The sequence below is a fragment of the Brachyistius frenatus genome, unplaced genomic scaffold (genome assembly GCF_029030835.1).
Source record: "Brachyistius frenatus isolate BFR_SWC_R1_liver_20210118 unplaced genomic scaffold, ASM2903083v1 Contig_82, whole genome shotgun sequence".
Taxonomy (NCBI): Eukaryota; Metazoa; Chordata; class Actinopteri; family Embiotocidae; genus Brachyistius; species Brachyistius frenatus.
This window is the reverse complement of record NW_027210681.1, coordinates 877,501-898,503: the sequence shown is the minus strand read 5'-3', so window position 1 is coordinate 898,503 and position 21,003 is coordinate 877,501. Positions and strand designations below refer to the sequence as shown.

At 43.3% G+C, this 21,003-nt stretch overlaps 1 protein-coding gene across 6 annotated transcripts in view; it reads left to right on the top strand.

The window, feature by feature from the left end:
• The window catches only part of atrnl1a (attractin-like 1a), a 199,049-nt gene that overhangs the window by 65,796 nt on the left and 112,250 nt on the right, over positions 1-21,003 (top strand). For all 6 annotated transcript variants that reach the window (XM_069709300.1, XM_069709299.1, XM_069709302.1 and 3 more), the window contains 2 exons: positions 7,889-7,982; positions 16,613-16,665. In XM_069709300.1, coding sequence (XP_069565401.1) covers positions 7,889-7,982; positions 16,613-16,665 — 147 coding nt within the window. The remainder of the gene's footprint in view (positions 1-7,888; positions 7,983-16,612; positions 16,666-21,003) is intronic.

Genomic DNA, 21,003 nt, shown 5'->3' with positions numbered 1-21,003 from the left:
AAACACAGTTGTTCCTCGTCTTCCTCGGGTCGGGTGGGTTTCGTCGGCGCCACGTCGGACTCGCTGGATGAGGTCTGTTGATATCTGCTGACTGTTTTTACAATCCACGCTGCAACAGGAAACAACAACAACAACAACAACATTTTCTGACAAATAATGACCCTTTGATGAAGGTTTGGATTGCGCAATAAGGCCGGCCCACTCAGACCAGAAGAGTTGATCCTTATATAATCAATATCATGAAGAATCTGATTTTCAAACATCTACCTTGGTGGCGGTCGCTCATGTCCAGCAGCCAGCAGACCACCGTGGTCCTCTGCCGCCCTCTGAACCGTCTCGCAGGCACGGCCGCAGCGTCTTGTGTTATTTCTTCTCGCGGTTGTTATCCCGAGCTACCCGGCGCCTCGGCAACAGAGCGCTCCTCTGCCACCGGCACCTCCCGCCGAACAGTTTTATTGCTTCCATAAATTTTGCATGATTCACATCAATAGCTTGCCTGTCTCCATCCCGCCCAGATACTCCATCTCTCTCCGGCGCTCTGCGGAGACTCTCAGTCACGGTGATCGTCTGATACGCTGAAAACACGAGTGGAAGGTTGCTGTTGGCTCTCTCATCTAAAGAGGTTGCGTCATTTTCTTGTAGGTTCAGCTCAGTTCACTTCTGGTTCCTCGTGGGGGCCGAACAGGACTTCTTCAGTTCCTGCGGTGTTGCTTCAGTCTTCAGGAAATAAGAAGATCAATGAATGAATTAAAACGAGATTAAAAAGAATGGAAAAGTTATCAGCGAATGTTATAAATTCGTTGAAAACACAAGACAGGAGTGTCTGATATTGATTCTGGTGGATTTGTGTCATAGTTCTTTAGTGAGGCAAGTTTTTTGTTGTTGTTGCTGAGCACAGATATCGTCCTTTCAGTACAGCAATACTTATTTTCCAGTTTTGGGCCCAGAGACTGGATATTAAAGTGTTCGTAGCTTCAGGTCTGAAAAATGGTTCCGATCCAGAAGTGTCTTCAGCTGCAATACCAGCGAGTGCCACTAGAGGTCGGCTCCAAAAAGCCTCCGGCTCCATAGACTCCCATTCAACTTCTCTCATCAAATCCAAAGTGAATAAAATGTGTCCATCAGTTCTCTCGGTGTTGTTAGCTAAAGTCACTCCTTCTTCTTAGTTTTCTGGAGGTCCATCTGAAAATAATCCCTCATTCATTAGAAAAGAAGATTCAAGAAGACCTGTTTTTGGGGGCGTGTCTGTTTGATTGACAGGCCTGTGGTGCAGTCAGGTTACAGCTATCGGTGGGCGGGACGTAGTATCATCAGGTTTCCGATCAGATCAGTCAGATCCACTGCTGGCTCCTCCCCCAGCTCGTCCAAATATGGTCACTTCCTGCTCCGAACCGCTCCGAACTATTAAAGATGGTGACGGACAGAATCTGAACTGGAGGATTCATAACGTTCACAAACCAAACGGGTGACATCGCTGTCGGTTGCATGTGGAGTCATTTTCTTTTTCAAATGACTTGTTTTATTGTGATGGTATGAAGTCCACCTCCATGACCATCACTTCTCGGGAAACCATATTTCAAGTTAATTTTTTTTTTAGCATTTAGACATGAATGATGCTGTTTCTGTTTTATTTTTTTGAGTTTTTACTCCTCCCCCTCCCCCTTCGCCTCCCCCTCCCTCTCCGCTCCGTCTCTCAGTCCGTCCTCGGTTTGAGGTTTTTGATGTATGGTCTCTGCGCGGGGTGCGGCAGCAGGAGCTCTTTGTAAGTTTGTGTTTTCAGTGCGGCAGCTATGGAGATGTTGAGTACCGTCTCTGTGAGAAACCGGCAACCCAGCAGCACCAACCAGAGACGAGGACAGACGGGACAGCGTGGTGTGTGCGTGCGTGCGTGTGTGTGTGTGTGTGTGTGTGTGTGTGTGTGTGTGTGTGTGTGTGTGTGTGTGTGTGTGTGTGTGTGTGTGTGTGATGGATCAGACAGAGCCATCTGTTGTTGAGCTTCAGCAGCAGAGGAGGGATGCTTTTATTAAAGGTGAATGGGGGGGTGGGGGGCTTGTCTCTGAGCCAATTGGAAGGTATAAGAACAAAGCACAAAGGCAATTCAGCTGGAGTGGGACACACACACACACACACACACACACACACACACACACACACACACACACACACACACACACACACACACACACACACACACACACACACACACACACACACTGCAGAGTCGCTCCATTCAGTCTTCTCTGCTGAGACGCTGCCAAATTCACTCTGACCTGCTGCCTCGTGTGTGTGTGTGTGTGTGTGTGTGTGTGTGTGTGTGTGTGTGTGTGTGTGTGTGTGTGTGTGTGTGTGTGTGTGTGTGCATATGCATAGTTGTGCTTTTTAAACATGCTTGTGTGTGTTTATGTACCTGTGGATCCCTGTGGCGGAATTGCAAAATCTTACCCAGCATCCTTAGCGGCATCCAGTCATCTTCCCCCATCCGCAGCTCTATTTCTGTTTTTTTTTTTTTTTTTTTTAAGCTCTGACTCACGTCTCGTTGTAGAATAATGCTGCTTTCTTTCAACACTTTGTGCTTTTCATTTACGGCTCGCAGCTCAAACTGACGTTAACCGGCGAAACGCTAAACAAATTAGCTCTGGCGCTATCACGTAAGACGAGCAGCCGCGCCAGATGTAGTCGAACAACGCATTGGATGCCTTTCTGAAATTAACGTGACAACTGCTTTCATGTTTGCCCCAAATTCAACCACAACACCTCAAAACAAAAACCATATTTTATGGATAAATGTGAATTTGGCCTCGTAAAGAACGGGGCCGCTGGCTCGGCGAGCTGTAGCAACACTGCATTAAAGGCTTTTAAATGAAACGAGGACCCACTCAGCTTCTTTATTATTTATTTTTCTGTGGAGGATCAAATGTTTGTTTTGGAGAAAAAAAAAATCTATCTTTGGACAATAATGAAGGAAATGACAGCCGGAGTTCTCCACATTCACAGATGACACACTCATATATCCATCACACCTTTTGCAACACGATGAAAACTTAAAAACTGTTAAAAATTAATGAACGTGCGGTTTCATGCATGAGATCATGAATGGAAGACTTTGAACTCGTGTTACTTCCTGAGGATTTCACGAGGTATTAATGCATGAATTCATGATAATTAATTTTCTCACTCTATAGCTGTGTCAGGGAAGCAAATATGTCCAAAATGGTTTAAAAAAAAAAAAAAAAAAATCTGCTTTAAATCCAGCAAACGTTTTCACTTTTCAGGACATTATGAACCATTAAGGGATAAAAAAAAAAAAAAAAAAAATCTGACACTTGGAGCCAAATGATGAAAACTTTGAAGTTTTCCAGATTTAAAGGTCAATGCTTCACTGATCTGATTCTGCTGAGGGAAGGAAAATATATCCAGGACCCTCTTTGTATGCAAATACATGCTGGATGTGTGTTCCCATATATTTTTACAGACTGGTCTCTTAACTTCCTGTTTGCCCTCTCCTGCCCCCGCGGACCCCCGGTCTCTCCATTAAACCCACTATAAAGCCGCTGCGCTCTCTTATCCAACCGAACCGCACCGGACAAAGAAAACACAAGAGTCAGCCGAAGGTGGAGGGTTGATGATGAAGAGGAAGAAATATTCCTGGAGACGTGATTGATCATATAATCCCCCCCAAAAAGTATTTTTTTGGTGTTTTTAAAGTGTTTTATAGAGAAGAAAAAGTTATTGATGAACTCACTGTCTTTTAAGATAAACCAGCTTTATGATCTTTAGTATCCGTAATTCATTTTCATTTTTTAGAAATCTGCTCTATTTTAAATCACTGATTATTTCATTAAATTTTTTTAGGAATCAGCCTGAAGCAGAATAACGGCTTCATTTAATCATTACACAGAATTCATATTTTGATCTTTTTCAGCAATGATGAGCAACATACAGTATGTTTTTGGGATAATTAAGGCACCTTTTATAATTTATCAAGCTGTGAGTATTGAATTGAATGATGAGTTTACAGTAATTATATTCAACCATTTCTCGGAGTCCAATTTATTTCCAGCGTCAACGTTCAGAGTCGACCGGCGTTCACAGCTCATCTCGCACCACATTTATCTTCTAAACATCATTTAACATGTACGTGGATGTTTTGCCAAATCACCAAACAATCTGCGAGGTGAAAATATAGGTTGTAACACCGAAGTAGAGGTTGGAAAAGTTGATGAAAATATATTGTGTCACGGATAAAACCCGCTAATTAGCACCTGTGTGAGCGCCGTCTCCACGTCCGAATTTAAAATATTCCCAACATTAGCAAGTGGAGACACTGAAAGGTGTCATATATATATATCTACTACTTTATAGGTGATAAAATTTCCCCTCGGGAATTAATAAAGTAAATACCTACCTACCTAGCTAGATCCTGACCTGCAGTCCAATCAACACATCTAGAAGGTGTGAACGTGCAGCACATGTTCAGATCACGTACTGGAAAACTGTATCACTGTTGACATTGGGTGTGACCTCTAATTAAATTGTAATGAATGTTCTCATCGCCGCGGCAACGAGTGGCTTCGTTTGAAACCAGCAAACCGCTTTATTTAGAAATTATTCAAGGAAGGTTGGATGACGTCCGTCTTAGTCAGAAAAGCATCTTAGCCACGTTTTCCAATCCTGTTTAGACTCGATAGACTTTCTTCTATATTAGATTCAAGATTATTATTTGTCATGGAGCTGTATATTTTCCTGTAGTCCTGTAAATTAAGTGGGAAGAAAATGTAAATGAGGTGATTATTATGGGCCATCGAGTCACTCAAAATAATCAAGGAAGTGAAAAAATAGTCCGCTACAGTAAAACGTGAGATAGCCACGCCTGGCGACGCCGAGGCGTGACAGTTACACGTTTTCCTGTAGTGGATGGAAATAAAACCCGCTGCATGCTTTCAACAATGTGATTTACAGGGAAACAAAACTCTTAGCAGAAAATATGATGATATTGACGTGATATTTACATGTGTGTAACTTTCACGCTTACAAAGCGTGTAACTTTCACGCCTAGGTGGCCCAAAGCGTGTCTATTTCACATTTTGCTGTTGTTTTATCTGATTTGGAAAAAAAAATTCTTTCAAAATTGAAAAATGATCTTCAAACAAGGTCAGTGTGATTGTGTTCATGTACAATTAACTGCTTTCTTAAACCAGCAGAAAGACATTCAGATGTGATGCGTGTGGTTCCGGCTTCGCTGGTTTCTTAAGTCCAACTGCACTGAAATCCTTCGGAGTGATGTTTAGCACTACGAGCACCTCCTGACTTTTTCTTCTTTTTTTCCCCCCGTCTCCCATTAAGTTATCTTGTGTTTTATAACTGCGAACCTCTCGGGAGTGAGACGGAGCCGACCGTAGAGACGGATAAGAGGTTCAGCGAGGTTTGCTCTCTCATATTTTCTCACCGATTTATTTCCTCGTCTCTACCTGCCTCTGACTGACTCATCCAGACGGCCCACTTCCTGCCAACGCACGCAAATACACGTGTTTTGTGTTGTGTGTGTACATGCAGAGGTAGTGGGGTGAGAAATTGTGCTCTCTTCAAGGGGTGGTGGATGGACGGGGGGGGGGGGGCAGGAGGGGGAGAAGGGGGGTGGCGGCTTGCACAAGTCATGGGAAATGTGATTTATATCAAATCAGCCTTTTTTTTGCCAAGAGATCAGGTTTCTTTTTCCTGCGGCGTGTTTTTGTATTGTCAGCAAAGTGTGGTGCGTGATGTGCTTCCTCCTGCGTCCATTTCATTCATCCACTCTCCTCCTCTTCTCTCCATCCTTCACCTCCGGCTGCTCTCTCTCTCTCTCTCTCTCTCTCTCTCTCTCTCTCTCGCTCACTCACATAGAGAGTTGAGTTCATTTACTCCGGGCACTTGAATCAGATCGCGTTCTGCCGACTGCTCGGATGACTGTAAAGTGCTTCTTTTACGATCATGATCTCCGTGTTTAGTGACTGAGTCCGACTGAATGAATTGATTTATTGTAATGCGTTGCGATCGCTCATATACGAATTGTGAGGACATGACAACCGAGCATCACGGCAAAGCGTGAAATAGACACGCCTGCCCACGACGGCAGAACGTGACATAGCCACGCTTTAGGGGCTGTGTCTGTTTTGTCATCGATTTTTGTGTGTCTGTCCGCTCAACCTGTAATCAGGCCTCGGAGGCGACAGCGAGCCGTCTGAACTTCCTGTTTGTGTTTGTTTGCAGCTCTTGGATGATCTCAGATGATTATTCAGTACGAGCCTCAAAACTCAAAAACGTTTCCTCTCTTTCCTTCTCTCTTGTTTACCTCTCAGCCTCCAATTCTTATTCATTCTTTAAGTGCCACCCAGAAAATCCTGTGAATGTGTTTTCTCCGGGCTGCGTCCTTTGTTAGCCGCCTGCTAAATCGATATTGTAGGAACAGCGGGGGGGTTTGACCCGAGCCAGCGCCAACAAACCTGTGATTTCTTCCATTATCTAAAGTCTAAAAGTCACTTTTTGTTATCTCCCGAACGCTCGCGGTTCAGCGTGAATCCCTGAAAAGGTTTTCTGTGTTTGTGACGGGTCAATTTAATTTCAAGTATTAGATTGAAATTGTATTGTGTTATTGTCGCCGCCTCCCCCGCCGGCGTCCGTCGAAGGACGTCAATTCGACTTTCAGCCGGCTGACATTTGAACGCCCCGCTGCGCCGCCTTCTTCAGCTCAGCTCCTTGTGTGTGTGTGGAAATCTAAATATTTAAAGCAGCGTTGGAGTGTTTTCGTTCCGTATAAACGATGAAATCAGGGCCGTGTTCCCGGGACAGAGAAAGGAGAAAGAATAGATAGGGTTTATTTTTTGTTTGTTTGTTTGTTTTCCCTCATTATCGGTCGGCCTCGCCTTTACCTTGACCCCGGCTCGCCGCCGTTTTATTAAAGGTGAATGGGGGGAGGGGGAGGGGTGGGGTGGGGGGGGGGAGGCTTGTCTCTGAGCCAATTGGCAGGTATAAGAACAAAGTACAAAGGCAATTCAGCCGGGGACACACACACACACACACACACACACACACACACACACACACACACAGATTTAGAGAAGAAAATAAAAAAGGTTTCTATTTCCGGTACTCCGTCTGCCACAGAAAAGAAAAGTAAACTCATGTTCGCTTCAGCTCAACTTTTCTGCATCTTTATACAGAAATGAGACTTTTTATTAGATTATTTTATATATTTACATTTGGATTTATGTCCCGTCTGTCCGTAACATCCTCGTGAACCTGATATTTCAGGAACAGTTGAACTGATTTGATTGCCAGGGTCAAAGGTCAAAACACGTTTCCGGCCATAAGTCAAGAATTCATACTTTAGATTATTACAAAATCACACAGAAACGTCTAATAGGATAAAATGATGACATTTCTTTTATCCAGAAAAGTCAAAGGTCAACTTTGCTGTGACATCATGATCACTTCTGTTTATTCAACATGTCTCCTGGACATTACCGTCATCCAACCGTCCACATGGTGGCGATGAAGATAACGTTTAAGATCAGTTTCACCTCAGAACAGGAAAACTAAAGAAAACAGTTCGATCAGCAACTTTTCTTTTGTGAGTCGAAACGACTCGAGGTGCTTTGAGGCTCTTTGAAAAATGATGCAAGATTTGTTCTTATTCCACCTTTGTTCGTGCCCCCCCACCCCCACTAACCCTTTGAGGTACCCCCACCCCCCATATGTACAGTATGCAGCTCCACTGCTGCAGATGAGGTTTCATTACAGCAGAATTATCAGCAGAGATCCGACTCTGAAATTTCAAAATAAAATCCGAACACGTTTCTCTTCCTTTTTTCTTCTTAACCTTTGTTTTTTTGTTTTGTTTTTTCCTTCGCAGGCTGCAAGTGTAACAGCCACGCCAACGTGTGCCACGTCAACACGGGGAAGTGCTTCTGTACCACCAAGGGCGTCAAGGGAGACCAGTGTCAGCTGTGAGTGCACCATCACATATATATATATATATATATATATATATTAAACCCATCCTGAACCATTAATAATGATTCATGAATATGTCTCAGTGTGGTTTGAAATGCAGCTCATTTTTGGGGATTACAATTTAAATTTAAAAACATGTTTTTATGTAAAGGTACATTGCAGACTATGAAGATAGTTCAAGAAAGTAAACTTAAAAAAAAAAAGTTTTAGGTTAATTTGGATTCAGAGAAATAAGATTTGACTCTAAAAATCAATTTTGGGTTATCAGGAAGATAGAAGAGCGATGAACACGTGTGTGTATGCAGTGTGTGTGTGTGTGTGTGTGTGTGTGTGTGTGTGTGTGTGTGTGTGTGTGTGTGTGTGTGTGTGTGTGTGTGTGTGTGTGTGTGTGTGTGTGCTTTTCTCTGACTGTGCCAGACTCCAGCGCTGCAGCACTACAATGCCCTAAATGGTTTGGCCGACCAACGCACCATGGAGACAGACTGAAAATTGCTGCATCGATAAATCTAGCAGGCGAGGTTAGAAAGCAGAGATAGAGAGTACACTAGTGTGTGTGTGTGTGTGTGTGTGTGTGTGTGTGTGTGTGTGTGTGTGTGTGTGTGTGTGTGTGTGTGTGTGTGTACAGCAGAAGGAACACACTGGAACACAACAACAACAAGACAACCAGAGCCGGGACACTTTTCTTCACTTTGTTTAAACCGTGTGTATTATATCGATTACAAAGTACAACGTGTGTGTACAGACAGAACTTCTGTGTGTTTATGTGAGTGTGTGTTTGTGTTTGAGATGTTTTATAAACTTGCTCACACTTACGGTAGATCTGTTCTCGTATTTATTGTAGTATTTCAGATATACTGAAGTTTCTGTGCTCGCTCTGTCTTTTTTCTTCCTCATCGGAAACAGAAGCGTTAGAGTACATTTAATTGGTTATATATATTTATTTATTATTATTATTATTATTTTATTTTTTTCTCGATGTATTGGATTCACAGACTGGATATAAAAGTGTTCGTAGCTTCCGGGTCTGAAAAATGGTTCCGATCCAGAAGTGTCTTCAGCTGCAATACCAGCGAGTGCCACTAGAGGTCGGCTCCAAAAAGCCTCCGGCTCCATAGACTCCCATTCAACTTCTCTCATCAAATCCAAAGTGAATAAAATGTGTCCATCAGTTATCTCGGTGTTGTTAGCTAAAGTCACTCCTTCTTCTTAGTTTTCTGGAGGTCCATCTGAAAATAATCCCTCATTCATTAGAAAAGAAGATTCAAGAAGACCTGTTTTTGGGGGCGTGTCTGTTTGATTGACAGGCCAAATATGTTTTTGTCCGTACTGACGCACTCTGACAACCATCTGGGATTGTACCTGCTACAGATTATGTAAACGTTTTAACCCTCGACTCAGACCTCCACCTTCCCCGCCGACCGCCTCCCCACGACCTTTCGGTGACCCCTCGGCTCGGCTCCCGACGTGGACGTGACTCTCAAACGCTCCCCACATGTTCCCTGTCTACTCTTAATCAATGTTTTCCTGCTGTCCGCGTCGGGAGTCTACGTGACCTTGATTACGTTCCTCAACAATCAAGTATAGTTTCATCCGGTGTTTCCAAAAAAATTATTTGTTCCTTCAGAATTATATTATTATTATATAAATATGTGTTTTTTGAAGTCCAGGTGTTTTTAAACTTTTAGAGGGCCAGTATTTATGCACACACACACACAAAAAAGAGCCATTATTTATTTAATCCGACGGCAGCAGAGTTCAGTCAGACTGCCCCCCCCCCCCCCTCTTTTGCAGCGCTGCTTGTTTTGCTTGAGTCACTCCAAAATGGTGTGCCAAGTAGAGGGCCATTTGTTTGTCGTTTTGATTATGAACGAGCAATTTCCCTCCGGGGGAGGGATGAGAAGGAGGAGAAAGAGGAGGAGGAGGAGGAGGAGGGGGGGGTGAGTTCCCCCAGGTTACAGCAGGTTTGTGTGTGATATGTATGTGCGGGGCCATCAGGTGAAGCAGGTTGTGTTGTGTGTGTTGTTGCGTGTCCGTTGTTCCTGAACACACCGTCACGTTCTCTCGTTCCAGATGTGTTTTTTTTTTTTCATCTTCCCGTTTGATTCGTTTTGAACAGTAACCGTTTGTCCCTTTTCTCCGTCGCTGCCTCGCGGTATTTTTAATCCCGTATTCAGACCGTCATCACAACAGACAAACAAATGCTGTTTCTGACCCCTTCGAGCGCTCCACGTTTCAAATGACCGTTCCCCCCCCCATTTAAAAAAAGGAGTGAAAATTATATGAAGTTAAATTGTTTCTAAATGCAGCTGAACAACTTCCCATTTCTCTTTTTCTTTTCTTCTCCTTTAGAATAAAATAAAACAAAAACAAAATATTATTTTGTAATGGTCTCTTTTTCTGAGGTTGTGTAACCACTGTTACAGGTTTACACACAACAGGCCATAGTGTCGCCCAGATATCTTAATGTTAATATTCATTTAATATAGTCAACAAATATAGTCATATAATTCACATACGACACGTTCCTGCAAATGTTTCACGATAAAAGCCTTGTTAATTACTGGAAGGTTTCTATGTACTGAAACACCAGAAGGCTTTTAATTTAAAACGGATACAGGAAGTGTCGAGTTTATATTAACGTGTGACAACCGTCACTTTTACAGGGAAAACGATGACGGATCAAAACGAGGCTATGAGTTGACATCGTCAATCAATCGATACGCCGACATAAACGTTCGTTTCTGACCGTCTTGCATGAAATACGTTTCAGAGGTGATTGAGAAAAAAAAAAAACACTCAGCGTGTGAAAGCAACGAGTCACGATTGTACATTTTCTCTGCTCACCAGATGTTCCCAATAAAGCAGTTTAATTTACACTCAGGATTAATCTATTCACAGTCTATCCTGTGTGTGTGTGTGTGTGTGTGTGTGTGTGTGTGTGTGTGTGTGTGTGTGTGTGTGTGTGTGTGTGTGTGTGTGTGTGTGTGTGTGTGTGTATTTTCCGTCAGCACGTAAACATGTACTCAACATCACCTTATTTATTTGTTGTTTTCACTCCGGTTGCGATCTTTGATTGTGCTGATTCGGCTTTAATTGGCTTCCTCGCCGAATGCATCGAGGTTTAGCGCCACTAAATCGACTGCCAATTTGCATCATTTACTGTACCGGGGAGAGTCTCCGTGTGTTTGTGCTTACCAACGTTTGTCGTTTTTAATATCGCAGGACAGTTGGAAACCGTACGGAGATGTTTGTTTTACTCGCTGCGCACTGATTTATTTTTATTGTTACAACATTTTCGCTGTGGAAACGCCTTTCAACACACTCTTGACCTTTTATCTCAAATGTGTTTACCTTCGCAAGGCTCCACCAGATCAGCAAGCAGAGCACTTGTCAGTTTGAGTGTGTGTGTGTGTGTGTGTGTGTGTGTGTGTGTGTGTGTGTGTGTGTGTGTGTGTGTGTGTGTGTGTGTGTGTGTGTGAGCTGAGTCACCATGTGTTTTAAGTGATGAGGCAGTCCGGTCTCATGTGGCTCTTATCTTGTCCCCATTTGAGCTGCTGTTTAAGCAGCTTAAAGTGTCCGTCCAGGACTTAAGTGTCCCCCCCCCACCACTGCTCTGCCTCCCCCTCCCTCCCCTTCCCCCCGCCCTCCCAAGAGAGAAAATAGTTCGTTCTCAGCTTCCTGCAAGTCTGCGTATTCCTCGTGTCTGTGATGCTACACGTTGGATTTAACACAAACATATATGGAAAACAAACAAACAACAAAAAAACACATTTTGGACTTCAGAACACAGAGAAGGAAAGAGAAAGTTTACCTGAAACTTTTTTGGTCTTTTGTTTAGTTATGGTTTGTCTTTTGTGTGTATTTGTTTAATAGCCGGGATAGAAGCTACATTCATTCCTTATAGACACTTTTAACGCAGTTCAAGAGCAGCAAAGTGAGCTTTGTTAGCTTAGTTACTTAATACTATAATCTAAATTGAAAAAAACAACAACCTCGAAATAAGATTTGACACAGGGAGTCCAGAAGATATCTGCCAATCAGCGCTTTATTCTGCCCCACGAGAACAGCTTCATGTAAAAGGTAAAGCTGTTGCACAGTGTTTGTTTGATACGAGCTGACGCGGCGTCACATCAGGACATCACGCTGGTTAAATGGAAGCTGCAGAAATCTGAAGCACTAAACTCTCAGCTGAAACCGGCTCTCCATTTTCTCCATAATATTTGCAAATATGACTACAGCTTAAATAATAAAAAAAAAAAGTGCTTCTAATATCTTATAGAAGTTGTTGGTTTTTTTTAGATCATATTTGACTCTGAAGAGTTTCCGAAAGGCAATTTACGACGTCACATCTGTCACGATAAATCTCCTCGTGCTGAAATGGGCTTTCTGTAGTCCTCCATTCATTCCTTTGTGGCAGCCGGCCGGGAGCGACTCCAAAGCTTTGTGAAGTCACAGAGTCCTCTTGAGAAGATGCTGCTTCTCACTCACACACTCACACACACACACACACACACACACACACACACACACACACACACACACACACACACACACACACACACACACACACACACACACACACACACACACACACACACACACACACACACACACACACACACACACACACACACACACACACACACACGTGTCTCCTCTCTGGATCCCAAACTGCTGGTTTTATAAGCCTCTTTCATCTTCTCTTAAGCTGCACTTCACCACGAATGAAGACCAGTTCACCTCTCCAGCTTTCAGATTTGGCTCCGAGTCCTTAAAATCAATCTAGTTTTTCTTTTCTTATTTTTTTTTCTTTTTCTTTTTTTTATGTGCTGTCATGTTTACATGTCTCTCAGCGCCGATCCCACAGACATACATTTTTCAAACCAGCTTTCAAATATATATTTTTAGAGGCTCGACGGTGTGACTCCGGAGAGTTTTGGGATACTTTCCTTCTCAATAGAATTAGCTCGTACGTCTTTTTGTACACGCAGCTTATTACAACCCAAATTTATGTTTTGTAATTAGCGATCGTATAGATAATTCAGATGGGACTTGATTTTCAAATAGTCGTTAGAATATATTTTAAAAATGATTAGTGTCTGCGACTGTTGTTTTTCCTTATTTACCCTTTTTACCGGCGCCGGGTTGTAATGCGTTATTCCTGTCAGAAGGTGGCGGTAATGCACCTAAAAGCTGCCTGCCGGAACATATTAATTCAAGGCTCTGGAGCTTTGCAGATGAATTGAATTTGATGTTTGACCTGAGTCTGCAGAAGTGTCTTCAGCTGCAATACCAGCGAGTGCCACTAGAGGTCGGCTCCAAAAAGCCTCCGGCTCCATAGACTCCCATTCAACTTCTCTCATCAAATCCAAAGTGAATAAAATGTGTCCATCAGTTATCTCGGTGTTGTTAGCTAAAGTCACTCCTTCTTCTTAGTTTTCTGGAGGTCCATCTGAAAATAATCCCTCATTCATTAGAAAAGAAGATTCAAGAAGACCTGTTTTTGGGGGCGTGTCTGTTTGATTGACAGGCCTGTGGTACAGTCAGGTTACAGCTATCGGTGGGCGGGACGTAGTATCGTCAGGTTTCCAATCAGATCAGTCAGATCCACCGCTTAGCTCCTCCCCCAGCTCGTCCATATATGGTCACTTCCGGCTCCATCCTAAATGTTCAGAAGATCGTGTTCATATTTAGAGTTCTTTTTTTTTTGAGAATATGACTTTATAGCAGAGATAAAATACAATATCAGGCTTTGGACACTCAAACAGGATACATTTTTTGTTTTGTTAACGTCTTCTCATATTACTATTATATCCTATAACTATTATATTTGTATCCTTGTGTCTGATGTGAACCTGCACTTCTTTGACCATCTGGAGTTATTTATTGTAGTCATAAAAGTCTCTGCACTGGCAGAACTCTGAATACAGCGAGTGTTTACTTCTGTTGATGTTTCAGAAGATTTATCATTCAGATTAACTGATTAAGAGGCTGATTTAAACTTTGAAGCCTCGTGTCTGCCGTGGTTGTTTTTGTTTTCGAAGCCAACGCACGACTCACCGATCGCTGCCAAACCTCAAGTCAGCTGTTCACTTCAGCCTTCCCGTTTTTATTGGCTAATATGTATCCGCGGTCTTTTGAGGATGAAACTGGTTTCTTGTCTCTTTGTTTTATTGTTGCTCTAAACTCCTGATTCAGGAGGGAAAGCCGTGCGGTTTAAGGCCTCGTCCTTGGCCGAGGTTTTATAGGAGGATGAAATATTCAGCATCAGGCGCTGCTCTGTGACCTGCAGCAGCGCTACAAGAGAATTCACAAACACACCGGCTGTAAACCTTTCCTGCCCTCCTGTTCTCGTTCACTTCTTTTTCCTTTTTTTTTTTTTCCCACCTTTCGTTCGGTTCCTGTTTGTGTGTTTTTTTTACGCTCTGTTCTCTTTGAATCCTCTGAAGCACCGCGGAGCCACTTTTGTCCATATTTACTGAAGCTTGTCAATTATCTGCATTGTTGGTGTGATAGCAGACGATTTGATTTTCAAGCTCCTTCCCAGTGTACCAAATAAATGTCCCGTGGAGCCACACACACACACACACACACACACACACACACACACACACACACACACACACACACACACACACACACACACGCACATACACACACACAAGACGCAGGTGATCTTTAAAAACATGTTGAAAGCCTTGACATTATCGCAACAATTATATTTGGTCTTCTCATCTCATTTTTCTCTTCATTTCGGCTCGAAGAAGAATTTTAAAAACTTTTTTTCTCGACCGCCTGACGCTAATTTTCCAACATCGGCGGCCTGAACTTTTTCAGCTGCACATCGTCTATTTTTTTGACGCTTTAACGGCCCTCGAAAGTACGCTCATCATTTCTTCAGGGTGACGGAAAAAAAAATTAACTGACGCTTTTCTTTTAATTACTTTTGCTGACTGTTAAATTTCTTCATCGTTTTTAGAGCCCTTAAGTTCTTCGACTGCAGAAGCCCTTGAAACTCATGTAAATCCCATAATTCATTAATTTTACCGGAAAAAAATATCAAAATCTTTCTTTTTACCAAATTGTGTTGCAGCAGAGCTTACTGGTCATTAGAGACGTTCCCTAAACCGAAAGGTCACAACTTTTTAACCACAGCCAATTACTGTCTATCAACAAATGATAGCGAGCGTCTGTCTGGACAGTGAATAACAGAGGAATGTCAAAATGAAAAGTGAATGACCGGGCTTGATAAACATTTATTTATCCCCACAATGCAAAAGTTTTTTGTTTTTTTTCTTGAAAAATATGTCCATAATGACAGCGGCTGTTTTATTTGAGCTGAAATGTCAGCGTTTGTCTCCTGTCATTATAAAAATATGTCAAATAGGTTTTATCTATTTTGTTTTCCGCTAACTGGCTCTGAATAATGTAAGCCGAATGGGAAAAAAAACAAAAGGAGTAAAGAGCAAAGATTTAAAGACAGCCCTCCAGATAATGACACAGTTCAGGTGACGACTATACTATGAGAGTTTAAAAAAAATTGCATTCATGTCGCCATGACAATGGTTTCACACTGCAGGGGTGCGGGATGACTTTTCCGCTTCCCGCTTTCCAAACAGAAGTTGGGCATACTTATCAAAACAGAAATTTCCTGTTGTCACGACGATCAGGGTTGCATAAATTCAGGTTCTGTCCGTCGCCATCTTTGCTAGTTCGGAGCGGTTTGGAGCAGGAAGTGACCATATTTGGACGAGCTGGGGGAGGAGCCAGCGGTGGATCTGACCGATCTGATCGGAAACCTGACGATACTACGTCCCGCCCACCGATAGCTGTAACCTGACTGCACCACAGGCCTGTCAGTCAAACAGACACGCCCCCAAAAACAGGTGTTCTTGAATCTTCTTTTCTAATGAATGAGGGATTATTTTCAGATGGACCTCCAGAAAACTAAGAAGAAGGAGTGACTTTAGCTAACAACACCGAGATAACTGATGGACACATTTTATTCACTTTGGATTTGATGAGAGAAGTTGAATGGGAGTCTATGGAGCCGGAGGCTTTTTGGAGCCGACCTCTAGTGGCACTCGCTGGTATTGCAGCTGAAGGCACTTAAACAAAACCCCCAATATTTTTCCACCATCTTTAAACTCGTGACACTAATGATCCTGCAGATGTGTGTGTGTGTGTGTGTGTGTGTGTGTGTGTGTGTGTGTGTGTGTGTGTGTGTGTGTGTGTGTGTGTGTGTGTGTGTGTGTGTGTGTGTGTGTGTGTGTGTGTGTGTGTGCATGTGCGTGCAGGCGTGCGCACCTGTGTGTACCTCTGGGGAAAAAGAAAGTAGCTTTGGCTAGACAGGATTGTCAGGGGAAATCACCTTGCAGAGAGCTCGGGGAAGACGATACCTGTAGCAAAGGCCGACCTGACACACACACACACACACACACACACACACACACACACACACACACACACACACACACACACACACACACACACACACACACACACACACACACACACACACACACACACACGTCTTTGTTGAACACTAACGCCTTTATTCTTTCTTCCTCCTTCTTCCTCTTCCTTTCTCTCCTCTCGTCTATCTTTTCCCGTGTTGTTGCAGATGTGACTCAGAAAACCGTTACCTTGGTAACCCTCTCCGAGGAACCTGTTATTGTAAGTATCGTGCCACCTCTGCACCTGAGACTCCCTCACCTCCCTGGCCCTACACACACACACACACACACACACACACACACACACACACACACACACACACACACACACACACACACACACACACACACACACACACACACACACACACACACACACACACACACAGTCAGTGTGTTCCAAGAAAAGAAGGTTTCCAGAAGGCAGACTGACTTTTAGTGACTGGATTTAACTTATAATTCAATGAAATAACAGGCTAATAAAGTGACGCTGTTAATTAGTTTATTATAACTTGGGTGAAACTTATTGCCAGAGAATTAACCACAGACACTCACTTCAGGAGCTAAAACCTCTCCATCACCGATCGGGACATCAACCAACGCTCCTGCAGCAGATGACACATTTTACTGGCTGTAAAATACATCTGAAACACAACTTTTCAGAGCAGCTTGGGAAATTGAACTGTCTGAAAACAAATGACTTCGTACGCAAACACGAGCTTCCTCTGACCTCAGAGAGAAAAAAAACTGTCTTTGTGTTGCATTTAGTTCCAAATATTTTTCCTTCCTTTAAGAAAAGGAGAGACGATAAAGAAAAGAAAGTTGTTTCCCCGTCCAGGTCTTTGTGTTCCTGTTTCCAGATGCTCGCCGGATCACTTTGACTCAGCTCATTTGCAACAAATTGCTGGTTTTCCCCCTTTAAAGGACAGATGAAGGAGGAATGCTGTGGACCAAACAGATGTTTTGTTGGCGCGCGCACACACACACACACACACACACACACACACACACACACACACACACACACACACACACACACACACACACACACACACACACACACACACACACACACACACACATTCAAGTCTATGAATTGCCGTCATCATTTCTAATATTGTAACACGGCGGAACAAAGTTCAAGTCCTGTCAATGTCAATAACCCTCCAGTGTTAGTGGAGCTATCATTGTTCCAGAGAGGGAGGCTTGAAAGGAAAACGGCAATCAGAGGAGTCGCGGCCGCCGACTACAGAACGACCTCTGTTGGAGAGGGAGATAGAAGACGGCAGCACACTTTCACTTTTTATCTTAAAAATACCATTTATGTTTCTGTTCAGACAAAAAACATTTTGAGGAGGAGGAGGAGGAGGAGGAGGAGAAGGAGTCAGTTAAAGACGTTATATTTGGTGTGTTTATGGTCTGAAATAGTCCAGTTGTGAAATATAACATACTTCGGCCGGAAACGTAATATTTCACTTGTGATTATCAATCTAGTTTTGTTCACGTAGTGCCAAATCATATCAGGGTCGCTTTACGGAGGAAGGTCAAGAACCTGTAGTGTTGTAGACAGAAAATCGGGAACTCGATTGTTCCCGCATGAGCAGCGCTCAGCTGACCCGGTGAGAACCAGAACCTAATACCCCCCCCCCCCCGTGAATATCTGGGTCTGTCCACCCTCCATAAAGACTCGCTCCATCCTGCTCGGCGTAGAGCTCCGGTTCATTTTAACCAATCGGCACGAATGCAAAAAGAGGAGACGTACTGCGGATCGTGGGAGGTCCGCCAGCGGCCCATCGCAGCTTCACTGAAGGATGGTTCAGGGTCACCGGAGGCAGCCTTAACAATCAGATTCATCAGAAAGAAAAGTTTGAGGTTCTTAGAAGCAGAGAGGGTGTCTGATGGCCTGAAAGCTCGACTCCTTTTTATTTTGTTAGAGAGAACAAAGTGCTCTATTAGGATAATATGGCCCTGGGAGATCTTTAAGATACGATGGAGCTTGGTTTATTAAGGAGAAGGATTTTTATAAGATTTTACTGGGAGCCAATGAAGAGAAGCTTATATGGGAAGAAATATGATTCTTAAACCCCCACCAGCATCCTCTCTGCAGCAATTATTGTGACGTCCTGATAATAAGGAATCACGAGGGTCCACGTTAGAGGTAACGAATGCATGGTGGAGTTTTTCTACATCACTCTCAGACCCATTTTTATTTTACTGCTAAAGGAGAGGAGGGTTTGATTCTGCCTGCTGGCCTGCAGGACTGAAGTTTGAAGGCACTAGATGGCACCAATGCAATGCCCTTCCCGGTACTGTGCATCTGTATGATGTCCACAGACGCATACGCAGGGTTTAAAGGGGCGTGCGGGTTCCTCCGTGTCGCTATGACGGCGACTGAAGAGCTGTGTGTGTTTTTCTGATGCGTTTCACTCCATTACGCTCCGTCGTCAATGTGACATTATCTTTTTTTCTGCTGTCTATAAAATGGGGTTAGCTCTGTCTGAAGAACAGGAGGTGCACTCAAAATGTACACTTGTGACACACACACACACACACACACACACACAATCTCTCTGTGTGTGTGTGTGTGTGTGTGTGTGTGTGTGTGTGTGTGTGTGTGTGTGTGTGTGTGTGTGTGTGTGTGTGTGTGTGTGTGTGTGTGTGTGTGTGTTTAAATTACAGATTTAAAAGCCGTTCGTGTCCTCGTACGTTGACGGGAGGAGCTGCGATTGTAGGTGACGTCGATTTTGGCTTTAAATGTCATTGGAAGGAAGCTGCTGATAAGAAAAGCTTCCGTCGCCATCGTGGAAAGCTGAACACACACAGAGCACGTCGCCGGAGGTTCTCACAGATTTACAGTAGAAGTTTTGGGGGAAAAAATCTGCACCACCTGTGGATTTATTTCTATTGACGTGGAGAAAGGATGAAAAGCTGTCAGACAGCTGACAGCAGACGGATTAACTGAATGCAGGGAGTCGCTGTTCGGGGATATTTAAACTTCCATGTAAACGCAGACAAGTTTTGATATAAGCTGAGTTTCTGTTGTGTGTTTTTTAAAAGCCTGATATCGTATTTATCTTAAAAAAAAAAAAAAAAAAAAAATCCTCTAATTATGAACATGATCTAATGAACATTTAAGATGGAACAGGAAATGACCATATTTGGAAGAGCTGGGGTGGGGAGGAGTTAGTGGCGAATCTGACTGATGTGATTGGAAACCTGACGATACTACGTCCCGCCCACCGATAGCTGTAACCTGACTGCACCACAGGCCTGTCAATCAAACAGACACGCCCCCAAAAACAGGTCTTCTTGAATCTTCTTTTCTAATGAATGAGGGATTATTTTCAGATGGACCTCCAGAAAACTAATAAGAAGGAGTGACTTTAGCTAACAACACCGAGATAACTGATGGACACATTTTATTCACTTTGGATTTGATGAGAGAAGTTGAATGGGAGTCTATGGAGCCGGAGGCTTTTTGGAGCCGACCTCTAGTGGCACTCGCTGGTATTGCAGCTGAAGACACTTCTGGATCAGAACCATTTTTCAGACCCGGAAACACTTTTATACACAGGCTATGCTGCTTTGCGTCAGCTAAAAAAATAATTAAAAAAAGACTTTAGATGTTTGTGCATACGACTTCACCAGCCTGTAGTCCAGGGAAGGAAACCCCCTTTTTTAGGCTGCCTGTTTTGTGGGTGTAATAATCATCAGCGTGTTTGATACATCCCTTTAAAAGAGGTTTTCCACCGCTGCCCGTGCATACACCACCATGTTGGATTAATTCCCTCCACCTGCTCGTCTTCTCCAGGGAGCAGCAGCCGTGACTCAAAACACTGGCAGGTCATCAGAAATCCAGGAAAACAGGTTACGCACTCACCTCAAACTCCTTAAAAGGAGAACAGAAAAGGTCCAAACCAAAACATCCACTCAAGGTCGAACCGCAAAACATCAGAACAAGTCCGGCACCCTTGACATCTGCTCTGAGTCAAGACGTGTTAGTCAGTTGACTCGTGTCCGCCCGCCTCTTTCTTTATCTTACTCATTTGTAGACGTGCTATTTGAAAGGCTCGTTGATTTAACTGTTGCAGTTTAAGCTAAACTATAGGCTCCGCCCCCTTAAAGCTGACGATGTCAAATCACCAGTTGGAGATCCGTCAGTCAAGAAGTGTTTTCCTCCCTATCAGTTCACTAGCTCAGTGTTTGTTTCTGATTGTGACATCAGTCCCTGCCGGCCACAGTCTCCACCAGGGGGCAGTCTAGAGGAAGACGATGAGATGAGACCCCTGTGGATATTTTTTATTATAAAAAGTTTTACGGATATTCGTATTGAACAGCAAAGTCTAAGTTGATTCACTGAAGTTTTGTAGCCCGAAGCTAAACTTTCAATAAAGAGCATCCGATTCTTGTCCAGTTCTAAACATTAAGTGTGCTGCCCTCTTCTGGTCAAACGAGGCGAAGCAGAAAACCTGAAAAAGAAGAAAAGGCATGAATTATAATTCTCTTCCCTCAGTGGACGTACGTCAGTATGGTAAAGTTATGCTACTTCCTTTGGTCC